The sequence below is a fragment of the Oncorhynchus mykiss genome, chromosome 2 (assembly GCF_013265735.2).
Source record: "Oncorhynchus mykiss isolate Arlee chromosome 2, USDA_OmykA_1.1, whole genome shotgun sequence".
Taxonomy (NCBI): Eukaryota; Metazoa; Chordata; class Actinopteri; order Salmoniformes; family Salmonidae; genus Oncorhynchus; species Oncorhynchus mykiss.
The window spans coordinates 6,283,528-6,306,623 of NC_048566.1; the positions used below are offsets into that span (position 1 = coordinate 6,283,528).

The 23,096-nt window shown below is 42.8% G+C and overlaps 2 protein-coding genes across 4 annotated transcripts in view; one reads left to right on the forward strand and one right to left on the reverse strand.

The window, feature by feature from the left end:
* LOC110505816 overlaps positions 1 to 23,096 on the reverse strand; it is a 23,237-nt gene continuing 141 nt past the window's right edge. Inside the window, exons 2-4 of the mRNA XM_021585272.2 lie at positions 2,987 to 3,109; positions 2,588 to 2,740; positions 1 to 2,428 (exon numbers count right to left, since the gene is read on the reverse strand). Coding sequence (XP_021440947.2) covers positions 1,889 to 2,428; positions 2,588 to 2,677 — 630 coding nt within the window. The 5' untranslated portion in view covers positions 2,678 to 2,740; positions 2,987 to 3,109 and the 3' untranslated portion in view covers positions 1 to 1,888. The remainder of the gene's footprint in view (positions 2,429 to 2,587; positions 2,741 to 2,986; positions 3,110 to 23,096) is intronic.
* The window catches only part of cep72 (centrosomal protein 72), a 26,042-nt gene continuing 5,976 nt past the window's right edge, over positions 3,031 to 23,096 (forward strand). The window contains exons 1-8 of one of the 3 annotated variants that reach the window (XM_036936209.1): positions 3,031 to 3,173; positions 3,464 to 3,591; positions 4,209 to 4,401; positions 4,525 to 4,639; positions 5,915 to 6,102; positions 6,435 to 6,644; positions 6,755 to 6,936; positions 22,981 to 23,074. In XM_036936209.1, the coding sequence (XP_036792104.1) occupies positions 3,101 to 3,173; positions 3,464 to 3,591; positions 4,209 to 4,401; positions 4,525 to 4,639; positions 5,915 to 6,102; positions 6,435 to 6,644; positions 6,755 to 6,936; positions 22,981 to 23,074 (1,183 nt within the window). In that variant the 5' untranslated portion in view covers positions 3,031 to 3,100. The remainder of the gene's footprint in view (positions 3,174 to 3,463; positions 3,592 to 4,208; positions 4,402 to 4,524; positions 4,640 to 5,914; positions 6,103 to 6,434; positions 6,645 to 6,754; positions 6,937 to 22,980; positions 23,075 to 23,096) is intronic. The other 2 variants (XM_036936220.1, XM_036936215.1) reach the window with 2 other exon arrangements.

Consider the following 23,096-nt stretch of genomic DNA (forward strand, 5'->3'; position numbering starts at 1 on the left):
TTCAGAGTTTTGATGTCATCGCTATTATTCTACAATGTATAAAATAGTACAAATAAAGAAGAACCCTTCTTGTATAGACATTATGGACAGTATGTGGATATAATATGTAGTATATCTGAAAAATCAATGAATATAGATCCATAGTGTTAGTGGTGTGAACACTGCAGATGCACTGTACACAGTAGCTATCTGCTGAGGCTTCAGAATGAACAGGATCCTGAATATGAGGGGACTTAGGGTCGCGTCCCAAATGGCACCCTATTCCCTTTATAGTGCACTACTTTTGACCAGGGCCCATATAGAGCTCTGGTCAAAAGAAATGTGGCTATATCGGGGATAGGGTGCCGTTTGGGACGCGGCCCGACTGTTTTGGTACCCCGGCCATGTACCCTGGCCAACTAAAGCTATCGGCTCTCAGACGTGTCCTTCCTGTCAATGACATTGTCTTCACAGTGAGCATAGTCTAGTACAAGCTGTTTGGTGCTCATCGTAGGACAAGACACTGAAGTCAAGCCAGCCCAGGTTCAACCAGAGTGTGCCCCAAAATGCCACCCTATTCCCAAAATGGGCTCTGATTAAAAGTAGTGCACTACATAGGGAGTAGGGTGATATTTGGGAGGCACGCTCATAGACATAGACAGTAGTAAATATCTGGAATGCACTTCCATCCTCCTCATAGAGCCACCGTTGGGAGGATATTTTCACAGGGTAAGCAGATAGAATCTTTTATAGCCAATTGGTAATGACACTGTCCTGTAAATCAACATCCAGAGATGAATTAGACTTTCTAACATGCGGAGTGGAAGAGGTTGGGAGTATTAGTGACCCATGACAATCAGTACATACAAGCGTTAGATCCAAGCACTGCTCCTTTTGATGATACAAATCAATATTTTAGCACATAAAATATTATTAACCGCTGTTACTAAAATCATCAATAATGTTTACAGTTTTAGAATTAGACACCAGTGCTTCTTCGACTTGCATAGACGAAAGTACTAGGATAACAGAGCAGAGCTCCCTGGCCATGACAATAAGCTGAACAAGTAGAACAACGCCCTTGACAGTGCACACACACTGGCAACAGTCACCTGTCCCAATGGTGGATCATGTCACCTCCAAATTGGCAGAATGGCATCATTATATGGATCATCTCTTGGAAAGGTCATTGGCCAGTAGGAATTGGAAAGGTCGTTGGCCAGTAGGAATTGGAAAGGTCATTGGCCAGTAGGAATTGGAAAGGTCATTGGCCAGTAGGAATTGGAAAGGTTATTGGCCAGTAGGAATTGGAAAGGTCATTGGCCAGTAGGAATTGGAAAGGTCATTGGCCAGTAGGAATTGGAAAGGTTATTGGCCAGTAGGAATTGGAAAGGTCATTGGCCAGTAGGAATTGGAAAGGTTATTGGCTACAGATCAAAGGCAAGCCACAGTGCTAGAATAAGTAGAACAAGCTTGCTCATTTTGATTGCACCCATGACTTTACCAGTCAAATCACCATGGTCAGAGGTTCCAGACCGTTCTATTCGTTCTACTTCTATGAGGCAAGGCACTGCAGGACAAAATAAATAGACCCTCCATCTGGTTCTCTTCTGTCAGCAGCTCTATGTGCACATCATGAGACCACATCAACTTAACAATCAGTCATTATCATGTGTGAGGGACTACTGAACTGTTCAGACAGTCAGTAACTGTTACAGTGATGTTACAGTTTCCCAAACTCCATGCTCGGGACTCCAAGGGGTGCACGTTTTGGGTTTTTCGCCCAAACACTACAAAGCTTGATGATTAGTTGATTATTTCAATCAGCGGTGTAGTGCTTAGGAAAGAAAGGAAACCCCGGGTCCTGAGGACTGAGTTTGGGGAAACCCTGACTTACAGTGGTAACAAGTTAAAATGGGGAGTCCAGGTCCTTCAGTTCCAACAGGTACTTGCTAAGTGCCTTCTCAGAGGCCCAGCACCCTACAGCCATGGAGCCCTTCAGGAGCCACTTAAGCAGTCCCACAGTGGCCCCTGGAGAGACAAGGGGAGCCAGAGTCTTGACCCCCACCATGGGGGCCACCATTTGGGGCAGGCTGAGGGCCACACTGCCCAGGGCCCCGACAGCGTTTCCCGCAAACAGACACACAGTGAGCGAGCAGGAGACGGCAGACAGCGCCAGACAGCGTGACATCAGCATCAACTCGTCCGCTGACAGCCAATCGCAGAGCACCGGGAGGAGAGCTGAGCCAATAAGGAGGATGTTGGCTGTGGTGCGGTCTTCGCTGAGCCACAGGAAGCCGAAGGAGAGCAGCGGTGGAGCCAGGACCTCGCCGGCCCACTCCAGGTCCCCCTGTACAGAGGTCAGGTATGGGCTGAAGGAGAGAGGCAGGGTGCAGAGGCCTGAGGAGAGACCGAGCAGAAAGAAACCCACTGCTGGAGCTCTGTGGTCCTACGAGAGAAAGAGGGAGACGAGGGAACAGTCAGGGTGAGGAGAAAGAACGAGTCATGACAATAATCAGTGGCAAAGGGGTTGAGAATGGTTTAATGGTACACAAAAGTTAGACTCAAGTGTCTCACTCAAGTGAACACCAATATATCCCAAAATTACCTTGAAGAGCTGATATGCTGTGTACAGGGCAGAGACGGACAGTGTGACGTTGGAACATGCTGTGATCAACTCTGTCAGACAGCCTGCCATTGGACTTGACTCAAATCCAAAGCTACAGTTGGAGGATCACTCGGTTCATTTGATATGAAGAGACTGAGTGGGATTTGTGAAGGAGAATGAGTTTTCAGATATCTGCAAGTAAACTGTTGAAGACCATACCAAAGTTGAGAAAACACTGTTGAAAGTAAGCTAGTAGTCTTGTCTTGCACCATAGCTATGTGTACAGTGTTAACATTCTAAACAGCTATGTTTCAGGTTAGTAGCCACGTTTAGAATGACCAAAGTCAAGACTGAAACTAATATGTGAGCTGAAAAATATCGGTTAACATTCAACCTTACCTGTCTCTGTTCCGCTTGTTTGAACACGTGAGACAAGCAGTACCAGGATGTGGGCGTTCCCAGACCGTAAACAACTGCGCATGCTCGGCTCGGCTTCCACCAAATTGGAAAAATATGGCGGCGCTGTTGACAACAGTAACAGAGCAGTGGATACGAGAGAAGCTACATCTAAATCACCATTGCCTTGGTAATATATTTGACACTTAAATTATAGCTTGTAAGTTGGTAGCCTAGATGTATGATTAGTTTGATTTAAAACCAGTTTTAAACTTCCATTAATAGCTAATTAACGCACAGAGACTTTGCTTAGTGCTAACGTTAGCTCGCCTGCTAGGCTAGCTGACAAAACAATGCTTTGAATTTGTCTGGCCACAGGTAGCTTATCTAGTGAAAGATGGACAACGTTACCATGGGTCTTCAACTACCCAACTACTCTACTTTGATTGCTGGCTACTAACATTCATGACCACTTTACAGCAGATGTGAGATCACTGAGCCTCCCAGGATCATACAAGGAGAAAATCAGACATCTGGGAATCTCACTAAAGAACTTTGTCCGTTTGAAAACCCTGAACCTCTCCTGTAATGCACTAATCTCTGTCGAGGTGAGATGTCTATCAACAGACAAATGTATATACAGTACATGGTGAAATGGTGACTGAAGTCTGAATGTGTAGATGTGTAGATCTGATTGTGTCCACAATGGTACGCTATTACATATTATTCCCTATATAGTGCACTACTTCTAACCAGGGTTCTGGGCAAAAGTAGTTCACTATGTAGGGAATAGGGCACAATTTGGGACATACACTGAATGTGTAAGTCACATTTGTTTGAGTGGGTATAATTTGTGGAACGTTCCAACAGGAATCTGGTTTCCAACAAACAACGCATAGTAATACAAAGTAACATGATCAAGTCACCTCGCTAACTAGCTGCCGAATAGGCATCAACTCACCACGTAGCTTATTCTTCATGTTTGTCCATAGGCTACCAGAGTGAGGACAGACATTTTTTCGGAATATAAACGTGGTGATTGAAAAACGTAATGAAATAGCCCACTCCCTACCCGGTATCTTATTCTGCCTCTATACAACTTTGTATGCGTTGTTTGTTGGCAACCTTGTTATTTACAAAGTTCTTGGAACAGATTCATGTTGGAACGTTCCACAAATTATACCCCCCCCCCTATTTGTTCCTTTCTATGTTTGTTCATCTATAGGGGGTCCAACACTTGAAGAGGCTGGAGAGGCTGAACTTGTACTACAACAGCATTCCCTCCCTTCAGGAGGTCAAAGTGCTCTGGCAGCTGACTGCTCTGAGAGAGCTGGACCTGAGGCTCAACCCTCTGGCTAAAACAGATCCACACTACCGCCTGTACTTTGTGCACGCACTGTCCAACCTTCGCAGGCTTGGTACCTATAGCTACCATATTTTCATTGTGGGTCCGATTGGCTGTCCAATGACTTTGCTGTTAGATAGTTCTTCTTACCAATCTGACATTTGATGTTTGTTTTATATATATTTTGTTCCTGTAGATGACTGTCCAGTCAGGGACAGTGAGAGAAGAGCTTCAATCATGCATTTCTCCTCAGACTCTGTGCTCGGACCCCAACAGACGAGCTCCTCGGAGACAGACATCACTGACCAGAGGTACTGTACTCTACAGTATTAGACAGGCATCACTGACCAGAGGTACTGTACTCTACAGTATTAGACAGGCATCACTGACCAGAGGTACTGTACTCTACAGTATTAGACAGGCATCACTGACCAGAGGTACTGTACTCTACAGTATTAGACAGGCATCACTGACCAGAGGTACTGTACTCTACAGTATTAGACAGGCATCACTGACCAGAGGTACTGTACTCTACAGTATTAGACAGACATCACTGACCAAAGGTACTGTACTCTACAGTGTTAGACAGACATCACTGACCAGAGGTACTGTACTCTACAGTATTAGACAGACATCACTGACCAGAGGTACTGTACTCTACAGTATTAGACAGACATCACTGACCAGAGGTACTGTACTCTACAGTATTAGACAGACATCACTGACCAGAGGTACTGTACTCTACAGTATTAGACAGGCATCACCAGAGGTACTGTACTCTACAGTATTAGACAGACATCACTGACCAGAGGTACTGTACTCTACAGTATTAGACAGACATCACTGACCAGAGGTACTGTACTCTACAGTATTAGACAGACATCACTGACCAGCGGTACTGTACTCTACAGTATTAGACAGACATCACTGACCAGAGGTACTGTACTCTACAGTATTAGACAGGCATCACCAGAGGTACTGTACTCTACAGTATTAGACAGACATCACTGACCAGAGGTACTGTACTCTACAGTATTAGACAGACATCACTGACCAGAGGTACTGTACTCTACAGTATTAGACAGACATCACTGACCAGAGGTACTGTACTCTACAGTATTAGACAGGCATCACCAGAGGTACTGTACTCTACAGTATTAGACAGGCATCACTGACCAGAGGTACTGTACTCTACAGTATTAGACAGACATCACTGACCAGAGGTACTGTACTCTACAGTATTAGACAGGCATCACCAGAGGTATTGTACTCTACAGTGTTAGACAGACATCACTGACCAGAGGTACTGTACTCTACAGTGTTAATACACCAGATTGCTAATGTCAGGAGGTCTTGTTTGCACACCAAGGTCTCTTGTCTGCATTAGATATTGATTTGTATTATTAGAAAACACCCGGAAAGACAAACTTCAGATTTAATTTAATTTAACTAGTAAGCTGTTCTTTATGTGGCATTGTTTCCAATAGTGGGTACAGTGACGTTACAGTGTTATAGATTGTATTATACAATATTGTTCTAGTAGTGCTATGTTATGACGTAATGCGTGTTTGATTGGTGTGTTCCAGGGGCAGTAAGCTGAGGATGGCCTCAGTAAATCGCCTGGCCAAGAAGCTCTCTGTCCTGGATGACAACGATGACATAGTGTTGAACCTTGTCGCTAAGAGCAACTGGGACCAAAGTGAACCTCTGTTCCTGACTGGCTCCTCCCACAAGGAGCCAGAGTCCCAGCTCTATCATCAGATCAACGAGGAGTGTGAGTTTATGTTGTTTGATCACATAATAGTACATCATTATTTTTATAATGACAAATGACAGTATGAAGTGGTATTGGAGTGTGATGTACACCATGACTGTTAATGTAGGGACAGTCCACCAGGGGGAGACAAATGTTCTTATTTTTTCCCTAGGAACATGGGGAATTTTTGCTCATTTATGGCAAGATTTCAGAGATTTACCCTTAATTGATTTCATTCAGTACTTGATGAATTGTATGTTTAACTAGTTACATTTATAGTCAACCTTTTTTCAAGTGAGCAAACAAGCCTTCAGTATAAAATGTGATTATTTTATTTTCATTATGATCAGCTTGTCATTCCCAGTCCAATGGTCAACGTTTAAGAGAAGGATCTCGAAGGAAAGGTTCTTCCTCCTCGTTGAAAACGTCAGAGGGGCCGAGGGTAACCTTTAACCCCCGCGTAGAGAAACACAGCGGGACTAGCTCTGGACGGGAGGAGCGAGAGAAACTCCCCAAACACCTGAGAGTCACAGCCAAGGGCTACTTCACCCCTCACCCTGGTGAGGTGACACTGAATATCCTCTCTGTCACCGCTGTCACACAAATCAGATGGCATGAATGGCCTAATACAACATTCTGAGTGTTTTGCACTGGCTTCCTCCTCCTTTAGATAAAGTTGACCAGCAGAAGTCTTCCTTAGTGAAGATCCGCCCCCCTAGTCCAAGAAGTCCCTGTCCCAGTAGGTCTGATGCCACCAACCCCATCCTGCACCCTCCCAGACTGTCCTACCATAACACCCAGCAGACAGCAGGGGGCTCCACCTCACCACAGAAACAAGCCAAGCAACAGAAGGTGAGACGTTTCAGAGAGAAAACCTACCTATCCCTACCGTACCATTCATCCACCCTAGAGAAAACCCACCTATCCCTACAGTACCATTCATTAATCGTAGAGAAAACCCACCTATCCCTACTGTACCATTCATCCACCCTAGAGAAAACCTACCTATCCCTAACGTACCATTCATCCACCCTAGAGAAAACCCACCTATCCCTACAGTACCATTCATCCACCCTAGAGAAAACCCACCTATCCCTACAGTACCATTCATCATAGAGAAAACCCACCTATCCCTACAGTACCATTCATCCACCCTAGAGAAAACCCACCTATCCCTACCGTACCATTCATCCACCCTAGAGAAAACCCACCTATCCCTACAGTACCATTCATCATAGAGAAAACCTACCTATCCCTACAGTACCATTCATTCATCATAGAGAAAACCCACCTATCCCTACAGTACCATTCATCCACCCTAGAGAAAACCCACCTATCCCTACAGTACCATTCATCATAGAGAAAACCTACCTATCCCTACAGTACCATTCATTAATCGTAGAGAAAACCCACCTATCCCTACAGTACCATTCATCCACCCTAGAGAAAACCCACCTATCCCTACAGTACCATTCATTCATCATAGAGAAAACCCACCTATCCCTACAGTACCATTCATTCATCATAGAGAAAACCCACCTATCCCTACAGTACCATTCATCCACCCTAGAGAAAACCCACCTATCCCTACAGTACCATTCATTAATCGTAGAGAAAACCCACCTATCCCTACAGTACCATTCATCCACCCTAGAGAAAACCTACCTATCCCTACAGTACCATTCATTAATCGTAGAGAAAACCCACCTATCCCTACAGTACCATTCATCCACCCTAGAGAAAACCCACCTATCCCTACAGTACCATTCATTCATCATAGAGAAAACCCACCTATCCCTACAGTACCATTCATCCACCCTAGAGAAAACCCACCTATCCCTACAGTACCATTCATCATAGAGAAAACCCACCTATCCCTACAGTACCATTCATCATAGAGAAAACCCACCTATCCCTACAGTACCATTCATTAATCATAGAGAAAACCCACCTATCCCTACAGTACCATTCATCCACCCTAGAGAAAACCCACCTATCCTTACCGTACCATTCATCATAGAGAAAACCCACCTATCCCTACAGTACCATTCATCATAGAGAAAACCCACCTATCCCTACAGTACCATTCATTAATCGTAGAGAAAACCCACCTATCCCTACAGTACCATTCATTCATCATAGAGAAAACCCACCTATCCCTACAGTACCATTCATTCATCATAGAGAAAACCCACCTATCCCTACAGTACCATTCATCATAGAGAAAACCCACCTATCCTTACAGTACCATTCATCATAGAGAAAACCCACCTATCCCTACAGTACCATCCACCCTAGAGAAAACCCACCTATCCCTACAGTACCATTCATCATAGAGAAAACCCACCTATCCTTACCGTACCATTCATCCACCCTAGAGAAAACCCACCTATCCCTACAGTACCATTCATCATAGAGAAAACCCACCTATCCCTACAGTACCATTCATCATAGAGAAAACCCACCTATCCCTACAGTACCATTCATTAATCGTAGAGAAAACCCACCTATCCCTACAGTACCATTCATTCATCATAGAGAAAACCCACCTATCCCTACAGTACCATTCATCATAGAGAAAACCCACCTATCCCTACAGTACCATTCATCCACCCTAGAGAAAACCCACCTATCCCTACAGCACCATTCATCATAGAGAAAACCCACCTATCCCTACAGTACCATTCATCATAGAGAAAACCCACCTATCCCTACAGCACCATTCATCATAGAGAAAACCCACCTATCCCTACAGTACCATTCATCATAGAGAAAACCCACCTATCCCTACAGTACCATTCATCCTAGAGAAAACCCACCTATCCCTACAGTACCATTCATCCACCCTAGAGAAAACCCACCTATCCCTACCGTACCATTCATCCACCCTAGAGAAAACCCACCTATCCTTACAGTACCATTCATCATAGAGAAAACCCACCTATCCCTACAGTACCATTCATCATAGAGAAAACCCACCTATCCCTACAGTACCATTCATTAATCGTAGAGAAAACCCACCTATCCCTACAGTACCATTTATCATAGAGAAAACCCACCTATCCCTACAGTACCATTTATCCACCCTAGAGAAAACCCACCTATCCCTACCGTACCATTCATCCACCCTAGAGAAAACCCACCTATTCTTACAGTACCATTCATCATAGAGAAAACCCACCTATCCCTACAGTACCATTCATCATAGAGAAAACCCACCTATCCCTACAGTACCATTCATCCACCCTAGAGAAAACCCACCTATCCCTACAGTACCATTCATTCATCATAGAGAAAACCCACCTATCCCTACCGTACCATTCATCCACCCTAGAGAAAACCCACCTATCCCTACAGTACCATTCATTCATCATAGAGAAAACCCACCTATCCCTACAGTACCATTCATCCACCCTAGAGAAAACCCACCTATCCTTACAGTACCATTCATTCATCATAGAGAAAACCCACCTATCCCTACAGTACCATTCATCCACCCTAGAGAAAACCCACCTATCCCTACAGTACCATTCATCATAGAGAAAACCCACCTATCCTTACAGTACCATTCATTCATCATAGAGAAAACCCACCTATCCCTACAGTACCATTCATCCACCCTAGAGAAAACCCACCTATCCCTACAGTACCATTCATTCATCATAGAGAAAACCCACCTATCCCTACAGTACCATTCATTAATCGTAGAGAAAACCCACCTATCCCTACAGTACCATTCATCATAGAGAAAACCCACCTATCCCTACAGTACCATTCATTCATCATAGAGAAAACCCACCTATCCCTACAGCACCATTCATTAATCGTAGAGAAAACCCACCTATCCCTACAGTACCATTCATTAATCGTAGAGAAAACCCACCTATCCCTACAGTACCATTCATTAATCGTAGAGAAAACCCACCTATCCCTACAGTACCATTCATCATAGAGAAAACCCACCTATCCTTACCGTACCATTCATCATAGAGAAAACCCATCTATCCCTACAGTACCATTCATCATAGAGAAAACCCACCTATCCCTACAGTACCATTCATTAATCGTAGAGAAAACCCACCTATCCCTACAGTACCATTCATCATAGAGAAAACCCACCTATCCCTACAGTACCATTCATCATAGAGAAAACCCACCTATCCCTACAGTACCATTCATCATAGAGAAAACCCACCTATCCCTACAGTACCATTCATTCATCATAGAGAAAACCCACCTATCCCTACAGTACCATTCATTCATCATAGAGAAAACCCACCTATCCCTACAGTACCATTCATCATAGAGAAAACCCACCTATCCCTACAGTACCATTCATTCATCATAGAGAAAACCCACCTATCCCTACAGTACCATTCATCATAGAGAAAACCCACCTATCCCTACAGTACCATTCATCATAGAGAAAACCCACCTATCCCTACAGTACCATTCATTCATCATAGAGAAAACCCACCTATCCTTACAGTACCATTCATCATAGAGAAAACCCACCTATCCCTACAGTACCATTCATCATAGAGAAAACCCACCTATCCCTACAGTACCATTCATCATAGAGAAAACCCACCTATCCCTACAGTACCATTCATCATAGAGAAAACCCACCTATCCCTACAGTACCATTCATTCATCATAGAGAAAACCCACCTATCCCTACAGTACCATTCATCATAGAGAAAACCCACCTATCCCTACAGTACCATTCATCATAGAGAAAACCCACCTATCCCTACCGTACCATTCATCATAGAGAAAACCCACCTATCCCTACAGTACCATTCATCATAGAGAAAACCCACCTATCCCTACAGTACCATTTATCCACCCTAGAGAAAACCCACCTATCCCTACAGTACCATTCATCATAGAGAAAACCCACCTATCCCTACAGTACCATTCATTCATCGTAGAGAAAACCCACCTATCCCTACAGTACCATTCATCATAGAGAAAACCCACCTATCCCTACCGTACCATTCATCATAGAGAAAACCCACCTATCCCTACAGTACCATTCATCATAGAGAAAACCCACCTATCCCTACAGTACCATTTATCCACCCTAGAGAAAACCCACCTATCCCTACAGTACCATTCATCATAGAGAAAACCCACCTATCCCTACAGTACCATTCATCATAGAGAAAACCCACCTATCCCTACAGTACCATTCATCATAGAGAAAACCCACCTATCCCTACAGTACCATTCATCATAGAGAAAACCCACCTATCCCTACAGTACCATTCATCATAGAGAAAACCCACCTATCCCTACAGTACCATTCATCATAGAGAAAACCCACCTATCCCTACAGTACCATTCATCATAGAGAAAACCCACCTATCCCTACAGTACCATTCATCATAGAGAAAACCCACCTATCCCTACAGTACCATTCATTCATCGTAGAGAAAACCCACCTATCCCTACAGTACCATTCATTCATCATAGAGAAAACCCACCTATCCCTACAGTACCATTCATCATAGAGAAAACCCACCTATCCCTACAGTACCATTCATTCATCATAGAGAAAACCCACCTATCCCTACAGTACCATTCATTCATCATAGAGAAAACCCACCTATCCCTACAGTACCATTCATCATAGAGAAAACCCACCTATCCCTACAGTACCATTCATCATAGAGAAAACCCACCTATCCCTACAGTACCATTCATCATAGAGAAAACCCACCTATCCCTACAGTACCATTCATCATAGAGAAAACCCACCTATCCCTACAGCACCATTCATTCATTCATAGAGAAAACCCACCTATCCCTACAGTACCATTCATTCATCATAGAGAAAACCCACCTATCCCTACAGTACCATTCATTAATTCATAGAGAAAACCCACCTATCCTTACCGTACCATTCATCATAGAGAAAACCCACCTATCCCTACAGTACCATTCATTAATCGTAGAGAAAACCCACCTATCCCTACAGTACCATTCATTAATCGTAGAGAAAACCCACCTATCCCTACAGTACCATTCATTAATTCATAGAGAAAACCCACCTATCCTTACCGTACCATTCATCATAGAGAAAACCTACCTATCCCTACAGCACCATTCATCATAGAGAAAACCCACCTATCCCTACAGTACCATTCATTAATCGTAGAGAAAACCCACCTATCCCTACAGTACCATTCATTCATCATAGAGAAAACCCACCTATCCTTACCGTACCATTCATCATAGAGAAAACCCACCTATCCCTACAGTACCATTCATTAATCGTAGAGAAAACCCACCTATCCCTACAGTACCATTCATTAATCGTAGAGAAAACCCACCTATCCCTACAGTACCATTCATTAATTCATAGAGAAAACCCACCTATCCCTACAGTACCATTCATTAATTCATAGAGAAAACCCACCTATCCCTACAGTACCATTCATTAATCGTAGAGAAAACCCACCTATCCCTACAGTACCATTCATTAATTCATAGAGAAAACCCACCTATCCCTACAGTACCATTCATTAATTCATAGAGAAAACCCACCTATCCCTACAGTACCATTCATTAATTCATAGAGAAAACCCACCTATCCCTACAGTACCATTCATTAATTCATAGAGAAAACCCACCTATCCCTACAGTACCATTCATTAATTCATAGAGAAAACCCACCTATCCCTACAGTACCATTCATTAATTCATAGAGAAAACCCACCTATCCCTACAGTACCATTCATTAATTCATAGAGAAAACCCACCTATCCCTACAGTACCATTCATTAATTCATAGAGAAAACCCACCTATCCCTACAGTACCATTCATTAATTCATAGAGAAAACCCACCTATCCCTACAGTACCATTCATTCATCATAGAGAAAACCCACCTATCCCTACAGTACCATTCATCATAGAGAAAACCCACCTATCCCTACAGTACCATTCATCATAGAGAAAACCCACCTATCCCTACAGTACCATTCATCATAGAGAAAACCCACCTATCCCTACAGTACCATTCATTCATCATAGAGAAAACCCACCTATCCCTACAGTACCATTCATTCATCATAGAGAAAACCCACCTATCCCTACAGTACCATTCATTCATCATAGAGAAAACCCACCTATCCCTACAGTACCATTCATCATAGAGAAAACCCACCTATCCCTACAGTACCATTCATCATAGAGAAAACCCACCTATCCCTACAGTACCATTCATTCATCATAGAGAAAACCCACCTATCCTTACAGTACCATTCATTCATCATAGAGAAAACCCACCTATCCTTACAGTACCATTCATTCATTCATAGAGAAAACCCACCTATCCCTACAGTACCATTCATCCACCCTAGAGAAAACCCACCTATCCCTACAGTACCATTCATTAATCGTAGAGAAAACCCACCTATCCCTACAGTACCATTCATTAATCGTAGAGAAAACCTACCTATCCCTACAGTACCATTCATTAATCGTAGAGAAAACCTACCTATCCCTACAGTACCATTCATTCGTAGAGAAAACCCACCTATCCCTACAGTACCATTCATTAATCGTAGAGAAAACCTACCTATCCCTACAGTACCATTCATCATAGAGAAAACCCACCTATCCCTACAGTACCATTCATCATAGAGAAAACCCACCTATCCCTACAGTACCATTCATCATAGAGAAAACCCACCTATCCCTACAGTACCATTCATTAATCATAGAGAAAACCCACCTATCCCTACAGTACCATTCATCATAGAGAAAACCCACCTATCCCTACAGTACCATTCATTCATCATAGAGAAAACCCACCTATCCCTACAGTACCATTCATCATAGAGAAAACTCACCTATCCCTACAGTACCATTCATCATAGAGAAAACCCACCTATCCCTACAGTACCATTCATTCATCATAGAGAAAACCCACCTATCCTTACAGTACCATTCATTCATTCATAGAGAAAACCCACCTATCCCTACAGTACCATTCATCATAGAGAAAACCTACCTATCCCTACAGCACCATTCATCATAGAGAAAACCCACCTATCCCTACAGTACCATTCATCATAGAGAAACCCACCTATCCCTACAGCACCATTCATCATAGAGAAAACCTACCTATCCCTACAGCACCATTCATCATAGAGAAAACCTACCTATCCCTACAGCACCATTCATCATAGAGAAAACCCACCTATCCCTACAGTACCATTCATCATAGAGAAACCCACCTATCCCTACAGCACCATTCATCATAGAGAAAACCCACCTATCCCTACAGTACCATTCATCATAGAGAAAACCCACCTATCCCTACAGTACCATTCATCATAGAGAAAACCCACCTATCCCTACAGTACCATTCATCATAGAGAAAACCCACCTATCCCTACAGTACCATTCATCATAGAGAAAACCTACCTATCCCTACAGTACCATTCATTCATCATAGAGAAAACCCACCTATCCCTACAGTACCATTCATCATAGAGAAAACCCACCTATCCCTACAGTACCATTCATTCATCATAGAGAAAACCCACCTATCCCTACAGTACCATTCATCATAGAGAAAACCCACCTATCCCTACAGTACCATTCATCATAGAGAAAACCTACCTATCCCTACAGTACCATTCATTCATCATAGAGAAAACCTACCTATCCCTACAGTACCATTCATTCATCATAGAGAAAACCCACCTATCCCTACAGTACCATTCATTAATCATAGAGAAAACCCACCTATCCCTACAGTACCATTCATTCATAGAGAAAACCCACCTATCCCTACAGTACCATTCATTAATCATAGAGAAAACCCACCTATCCCTACAGTACCATTCATTAATCGTAGAGAAAACCCACCTATCCCTACAGTACCATTCATTAATCGTAGAGAAAACCCACCTATCCCTACAGTACCATTCATTAATCGTAGAGAAAACCCACCTATCCCTACAGTACCATTCATTAATCGTAGAGAAAACCCACCTATCCCTACAGTACCATTCATTAATCGTAGAGAAAACCCACCTATCCCTACAGTACCATTCATTCATCATAGAGAAAACCCACCTATCCCTACAGTACCATTCATCATAGAGAAAACCCACCTATCCCTACAGTACCATTCATTCATCATAGAGAAAACCCACCTATCCCTACAGTACCATTCATCATAGAGAAAACCCACCTATCCCTACAGTACCATTCATTCATCATAGAGAAAACCCACCTATCCCTACAGTACCATTCATCATAGAGAAAACCCACCTATCCCTACAGTACCATTCATCATAGAGAAAACCCACCTATCCCTACAGTACCATTCATTCATCATAGAGAAAACCCACCTATCCCTACAGTACCATTCATTCATCATAGAGAAAACCCACCTATCCCTACAGTACCATTCATCATAGAGAAAACCCACCTATCCCTACAGTACCATTCATTCATCATAGAGAAAACCCACCTATCCCTACAGTACCATTCATCCACCCTAGAGAAAACCCACCTATCCCTACAGTACCATTCATTCATCATAGAGAAAACCCACCTATCCCTACAGCACCATTCATTCATCATAGAGAAAACCCACCTATCCCTACAGTACCATTCATCATAGAGAAAACCCACCTATCCCTACAGTACCATTCATTCATCATAGAGAAAACCCACCTATCCCTACAGTACCATTCATCATAGAGAAAACCCACCTATCCCTACAGCACCATTCATTCATCATAGAGAAAACCCACCTATCCCTACAGTACCATTCATCATAGAGAAAACCCACCTATCCCTACAGTACCATTCATTCATCATAGAGAAAACCCACCTATCCCTACAGTACCATTCATCATAGAGAAAACCCACCTATCCCTACAGTACCATTCATCATAGAGAAAACCCACCTATCCCTACAGTACCATTCATTCATCATAGAGAAAACCCACCTATCCCTACAGTACCATTCATCATAGAGAAAACCCACCTATCCCTACAGTACCATTCATTCATCATAGAGAAAACCCACCTATCCCTACAGTACCATTCATCATAGAGAAAACCCACCTATCCCTACAGTACCATTCATTCATCATAGAGAAAACCCACCTATCCCTACAGTACCATTCATCATAGAGAAAACCCACCTATCCCTACAGTACCATTCATCATAGAGAAAACCCACCTATCCCTACAGTACCATTCATCATAGAGAAAACCCACCTATCCCTACAGTACCATTCATCCACCCTAGAGAAAACCTACCTATCCCTACAGTACCATTCATTCATCATAGAGAAAACCCACCTATCCCTACAGTACCATTCATTCATCATAGAGAAAACCCACCTATCCCTACAGTACCATTCATCCACCCTAGAGAAAACCCACCTATCCCTACAGTACCATTCATCCACCCTAGAGAAAACCCACCTATCCCTACAGTACCATTCATCGTAGAGAAAACCCACCTATCCCTACAGTACCATTCATTCATCATAGAGAAAACCCACCTATCCCTACAGTACCATTCATTAATCGTAGAGAAAACCCACCTATCCCTACAGTACCATTCATTAATCGTAGAGAAAACCCACCTATCCCTACAGTACCATTCATCATAGAGAAAACCCACCTATCCCTACAGTACCATTCATCATAGAGAAAACCCACCTATCCCTACAGTACCATTCATCATAGAGAAAACCCACCTATCCCTACAGTACCATTCATTCATCATAGAGAAAACCCACCTATCCCTACAGTACCATTCATTCATCATAGAGAAAACCCACCTATCCCTACAGTACCATTCATCATAGAGAAAACCCACCTATCCCTACAGTACCATTCATCATAGAGAAAACCCACCTATCCCTACAGTACCATTCATCCACCCTAGAGAAAACCCACCTATCCCTACAGTACCATTCATTCATAGAGAAAACCCACCTATCCCTACAGTACCATTCATTAATCGTAGAGAAAACCCACCTATCCCTACAGTACCATTCATTCATCATAGAGAAAACCCACCTATCCCTACAGCACCATTCATTCATCATAGAGAAAACCCACCTATCCCTACAGTACCATTCATCATAGAGAAAACCCACCTATCCCTACAGTACCATTCATTCATCATAGAGAAAACCCACCTATCCCTACAGTACCATTCATCATAGAGAAAACCCACCTATCCCTACAGCACCATTCATTCATCATAGAGAAAACCCACCTATCCCTACAGTACCATTCATCATAGAGAAAACCCACCTATCCCTACAGTACCATTCATTCATCATAGAGAAAACCCACCTATCCCTACAGTACCATTCATCATAGAGAAAACCCACCTATCCCTACAGTACCATTCATTCATCATAGAGAAAACCCACCTATCCCTACAGTACCATTCATTAATCGTAGAGAAAACCCACCTATCCCTACAGTACCATTCATTAATCGTAGAGAAAACCCACCTATCCCTACAGTACCATTCATTAATCGTAGAGAAAACCCACCTATCCCTACAGTACCATTCATTAATCGTAGAGAAAACCCACCTATCCCTACAGTACCATTCATTAATCGTAGAGAAAACCCACCTATCCCTACAGTACCATTCATTAATCGTAGAGAAAACCCATCTATCCCTACAGTACCATTCATCATAGAGAAAACCCACCTATCCCTACAGTACCATTCATTAATCGTAGAGAAAACCCACCTATCCCTACAGTACCATTCATCATAGAGAAAACCCACCTATCCCTACAGTACCATTCATCATAGAGAAAACCTACCTATCCCTACAGTACCATTCATCATAGAGAAAACCCACCTATCCCTACAGTACCATTCATTCATCATAGAGAAAACCCACCTATCCCTACAGTACCATTCATTCATCATAGAGAAAACCCACCTATCCCTACAGTACCATTCATTCATCATAGAGAAAACCCACCTATCCCTACAGTACCATTCATCATAGAGAAAACCCACCTATCCCTACAGTACCATTCATCATAGAGAAAACCCACCTATCCCTACAGTACCATTCATTCATCATAGAGAAAACCCACCTATCCCTACAGTACCATTCATCATAGAGAAAACCCACCTATCCCTACAGTACCATTCATCATAGAGAAAACCCACCTATCCCTACAGTACCATTCATTAATCATAGAGAAAACCCACCTATCCCTACAGTACCATTCATTAATCATAGAGAAAACCCACCTATCCCTACAGTACCATTCATCATAGAGAAAACCCACCTATCCCTACAGTACCATTCATTAATCATATAGAAAACCCACCTATCCCTACAGTACCATTCATCATAGAGAAAACCCACCTATCCCTACAGTACCATTCATCATAGAGAAAACCCACCTATCCCTACAGTACCATTCATCATAGAGAAAACCCACCTATCCCTACAGTACCATTCATTAATCATAGAGAAAACCCACCTATCCCTACAGTACCATTCATCATAGAGAAAACCCACCTATCCCTACAGTACCATTCATTAATCATAGAGAAAACCCACCTATCCCTACAGTACCATTCATCATAGAGAAAACCCACCTATCCCTACAGTACCATTTATCCACCCTAGAGAAAACCTACCTATCCCTACAGTACCATTCATTAATCATAGAGAAAACCCACCTATCCCTACAGTACCATTCATCATAGAGAAAACCCACCTATCCCTACAGTACCATTTATCCACCCTAGAGAAAACCCACCTATCCCTACAGTACCATTCATCATAGAGAAAACCCACCTATCCCTACAGTACCATTCATCATAGAGAAAACCCACCTATCCCTACAGTACCATTCATCATAGAGAAAACCCACCTATCCCTACAGTACCATTCATCATAGAGAAAACCCACCTATCCCTACAGTACCATTCATCATAGAGAAAACCCACCTATCCCTACAGTACCATCCACCTTAGAGAAAACCCACCTATCCCTACAGTACCATTCATTCATCATAGAGAAAACCCACCTATCCCTACAGTACCATTCATTCATAGAGAAAACCCACCTATCCCTACAGTACCATTCATTCATCATAGAGAAAACCCACCTATCCCTACAGTACCATTCATCATAGAGAAACCCACCTATCCCTACAGCACCATTCATCATAGAGAAAACCCACCTATCCCTACAGCACCATTCATCATAGAGAAAACCCACCTATCCCTACAGCACCATTCATCATAGAGAAAACCCACCTATCCCTACAGTACCATTCATTCATAGAGAAAACCCACCTATCCCTACAGTACCATTCATTCATCATAGAGAAAACCCACCTATCCCTACAGTACCATTCATTAATCGTAGAGAAAACCCACCTATCCCTACAGTACCATTCATCATAGAGAAAACCCACCTATCCCTACAGTACCATTCATTAATCGTAGAGAAAACCCACCTATCCCTACAGTACCATTCATTAATCGTAGAGAAAACCCACCTATCCCTACAGTACCATTCATCATAGAGAAAACCTACCTATCCCTACAGTACCATTCATCATAGAGAAAACCTACCTATCCCTACAGTACCATTCATTAATCGTAGAGAAAACCCACCTATCCCTACAGTACCATTCATTCATCATAGAGAAAACCCACCTATCCCTACAGTACCATTCATCATAGAGAAAACCCACCTATCCCTACAGTACCATTCATTAATCGTAGAGAAAACCCACCTATCCCTACAGTACCATTCATCATAGAGAAAACCTACCTATCCCTACAGTACCATTCATCATAGAGAAACCCACCTATCCCTACAGTACCATTCATCATAGAGAAAACCCACCTATCCCTACAGTACCATTCATCATAGAGAAAACCCACCTATCCCTACAGTACCATTCATTCATCATAGAGAAAACCCACCTATCCCTACAGCACCATTCATCATAGAGAAAACCTACCTATCCCTACAGTACCATCCACCCTAGAGAAAACCCACCTATCCCTACAGTACCATTCATCATAGAGAAAACCCACCTATCCCTACAGTACCATTCATTCATCATAGAGAAAACCCACCTATCCCTACAGTACCATTCATTAATCGTAGAGAAAACCCACCTATCCCTACAGTACCATTCATTAATCGTAGAGAAAACCCACCTATCCTTACAGTACCATTCATTAATCGTAGAGAAAACCCACCTATCCCTACAGTACCATTCATCCACCCTAGAGAAAACCCACCTATCCCTACAGTACCATTCATCATAGAGAAAACCCACCTATCCTTACAGTACCATTCATTCATCATAGAGAAAACCCACCTATCCCTACAGTACCATTCATCCACCCTAGAGAAAACCCACCTATCCCTACCGTACCATTCATCATAGAGAAAACCCACCTATCCCTACAGTACCATTCATTAATCGTAGAGAAAACCCACCTATCCCTACAGTACCATTCATCCACCCTAGAGAAAACCCACCTATCCCTACAGTACCATTCATTCATCATAGAGAAAACCCACCTATCCCTACAGTACCATTCATCCACCCTAGAGAAAACCCACCTATCCCTACAGTACCATTCATCATAGAGAAAACCCACCTATCCTTACCGTACCATTCATCCACCCTAGAGAAAACCCACCTATCCCTACAGTACCATTCATTCATCATAGAGAAAACCCACCTATCCCTACAGTACCATTCATCCACCCTAGAGAAAACCCACCTATCCCTACAGTACCATTCATTCATCATAGAGAAAACCCACCTATCCCTACAGTACCATTCATCCACCCTAGAGAAAACCCACCTATCCCTACAGTACCATTCATCATAGAGAAAACCCACCTATCCCTACAGTACCATTCATCATAGAGAAAACCCACCTATCCCTACAGTACCATTCATCATAGAGAAAACCCACCTATCCCTACAGTACCATTCATCATAGAGAAAACCCACCTATCCCTACAGTACCATTCATCCACCCTAGAGAAAACCCACCTATCCCTACAGTACCATTCATCATAGAGAAAACCCACCTATCCCTACAGTACCATTCATTAATCGTAGAGAAAACCCACCTATCCCTACAGTACCATTCATTCATCATAGAGAAAACCTACCTATCCCTACAGTACCATTCATCCACCCTAGAGAAAACCCATCTATCCCTACAGCACCATTCATCATAGAGAAAACCCACCTATCCCTACAGTACCATTCATTAATCGTAGAGAAAACCCACCTATCCCTACAGTACCATTCATTAATCGTAGAGAAAACCCACCTATCCCTACAGTACCATTCATTAATCGTAGAGAAAACCCACCTATCCCTACAGTACCATTCATCATAGAGAAAACCCACCTATCCCTACAGTACCATTCATTAATCGTAGAGAAAACCCACCTATCCCTACAGTACCATTCATTAATCGTAGAGAAAACCCACCTATCCCTACAGTACCATTCATTAATCGTAGAGAAAACCCACCTATCCCTACAGTACCATTCATTAATCGTAGAGAAAACCCACCTATCCCTACAGTACCATTCATCATAGAGAAAACCCACCTATCCCTACAGTACCATTCATTAATCGTAGAGAAAACCCACCTATCCCTACAGTACCATTCATTAATCGTAGAGAAAACCCACCTATCCCTACAGTACCATTCATTAATCGTAGAGAAAACCCACCTATCCCTACAGTACCATTCATTAATCGTAGAGAAAACCCACCTATCCCTACAGTACCATTCATCATAGAGAAAACCCACCTATCCCTACAGTACCATTCATCATAGAGAAAACCCACCTATCCCTACAGTACCATTCATTCATCATAGAGAAAACCCACCTATCCCTACAGTACCATTCATCCACCCTAGAGAAAACCCACCTATCCCTACAGTACCATTCATCATAGAGAAAACCCACCTATCCCTACAGTACCATTCATTCATCATAGAGAAAACCCACCTATCCCTACAGTACCATTCATCCACCCTAGAGAAAACCCACCTATCCCTACAGTACCATTCATCCACCCTAGAGAAAACCCACCTATCCCTACAGTACCATTCATCCACCCTAGAGAAAACCCACCTATCCCTACAGTACCATTCATCATAGAGAAAACCCACCTATCCCTACAGTACCATTCATTAATCGTAGAGAAAACCCACCTATCCCTACAGTACCATTCATCCACCCTAGAGAAAACCCACCTATCCCTACAGTACCATTCATCATAGAGAAAACCCACCTATCCCTACAGTACCATTCATCATAGAGAAAACCCACCTATCCCTACAGTACCATTCATTAATCGTAGAGAAAACCCACCTATCCCTACAGTACCATTCATTAATCGTAGAGAAAACCCACCTATCCCTACAGTACCATTCATTCATCATAGAGAAAACCCACCTATCCCTACAGTACCATTCATCATAGAGAAAACCCACCTATCCCTACAGTACCATTCATCATAGAGAAAACCTACCTATCCCTACAGTACCATTCATTCATCATAGAGAAAACCCACCTATCCCTACAGTACCATTCATCATAGAGAAAACCCACCTATCCCTACAGTACCATTCATCCACCCTAGAGAAAACCCACCTATCCCTACAGTACCATTCATCATAGAGAAAACCCACCTATCCCTACAGTACCATTCATCATAGAGAAAACCCACCTATCCCTACAGTACCATTCATCATAGAGAAAACCCACCTATCCCTACAGTACCATTCATCATAGATCTTACTGTTCATTATAACCAGTCTTTTTTGTAATCGTATCAAATCTGTCTCCTAGGGAAGCTATAGGAAACCAATGGAGATGCTGCTGAGCCTAGTGAACAAGCACTGGACAGGGGAGAGGCCTCTGCACCATGACAACAACTTCCTCTGTGAGTGTGAAACCCCCATGTA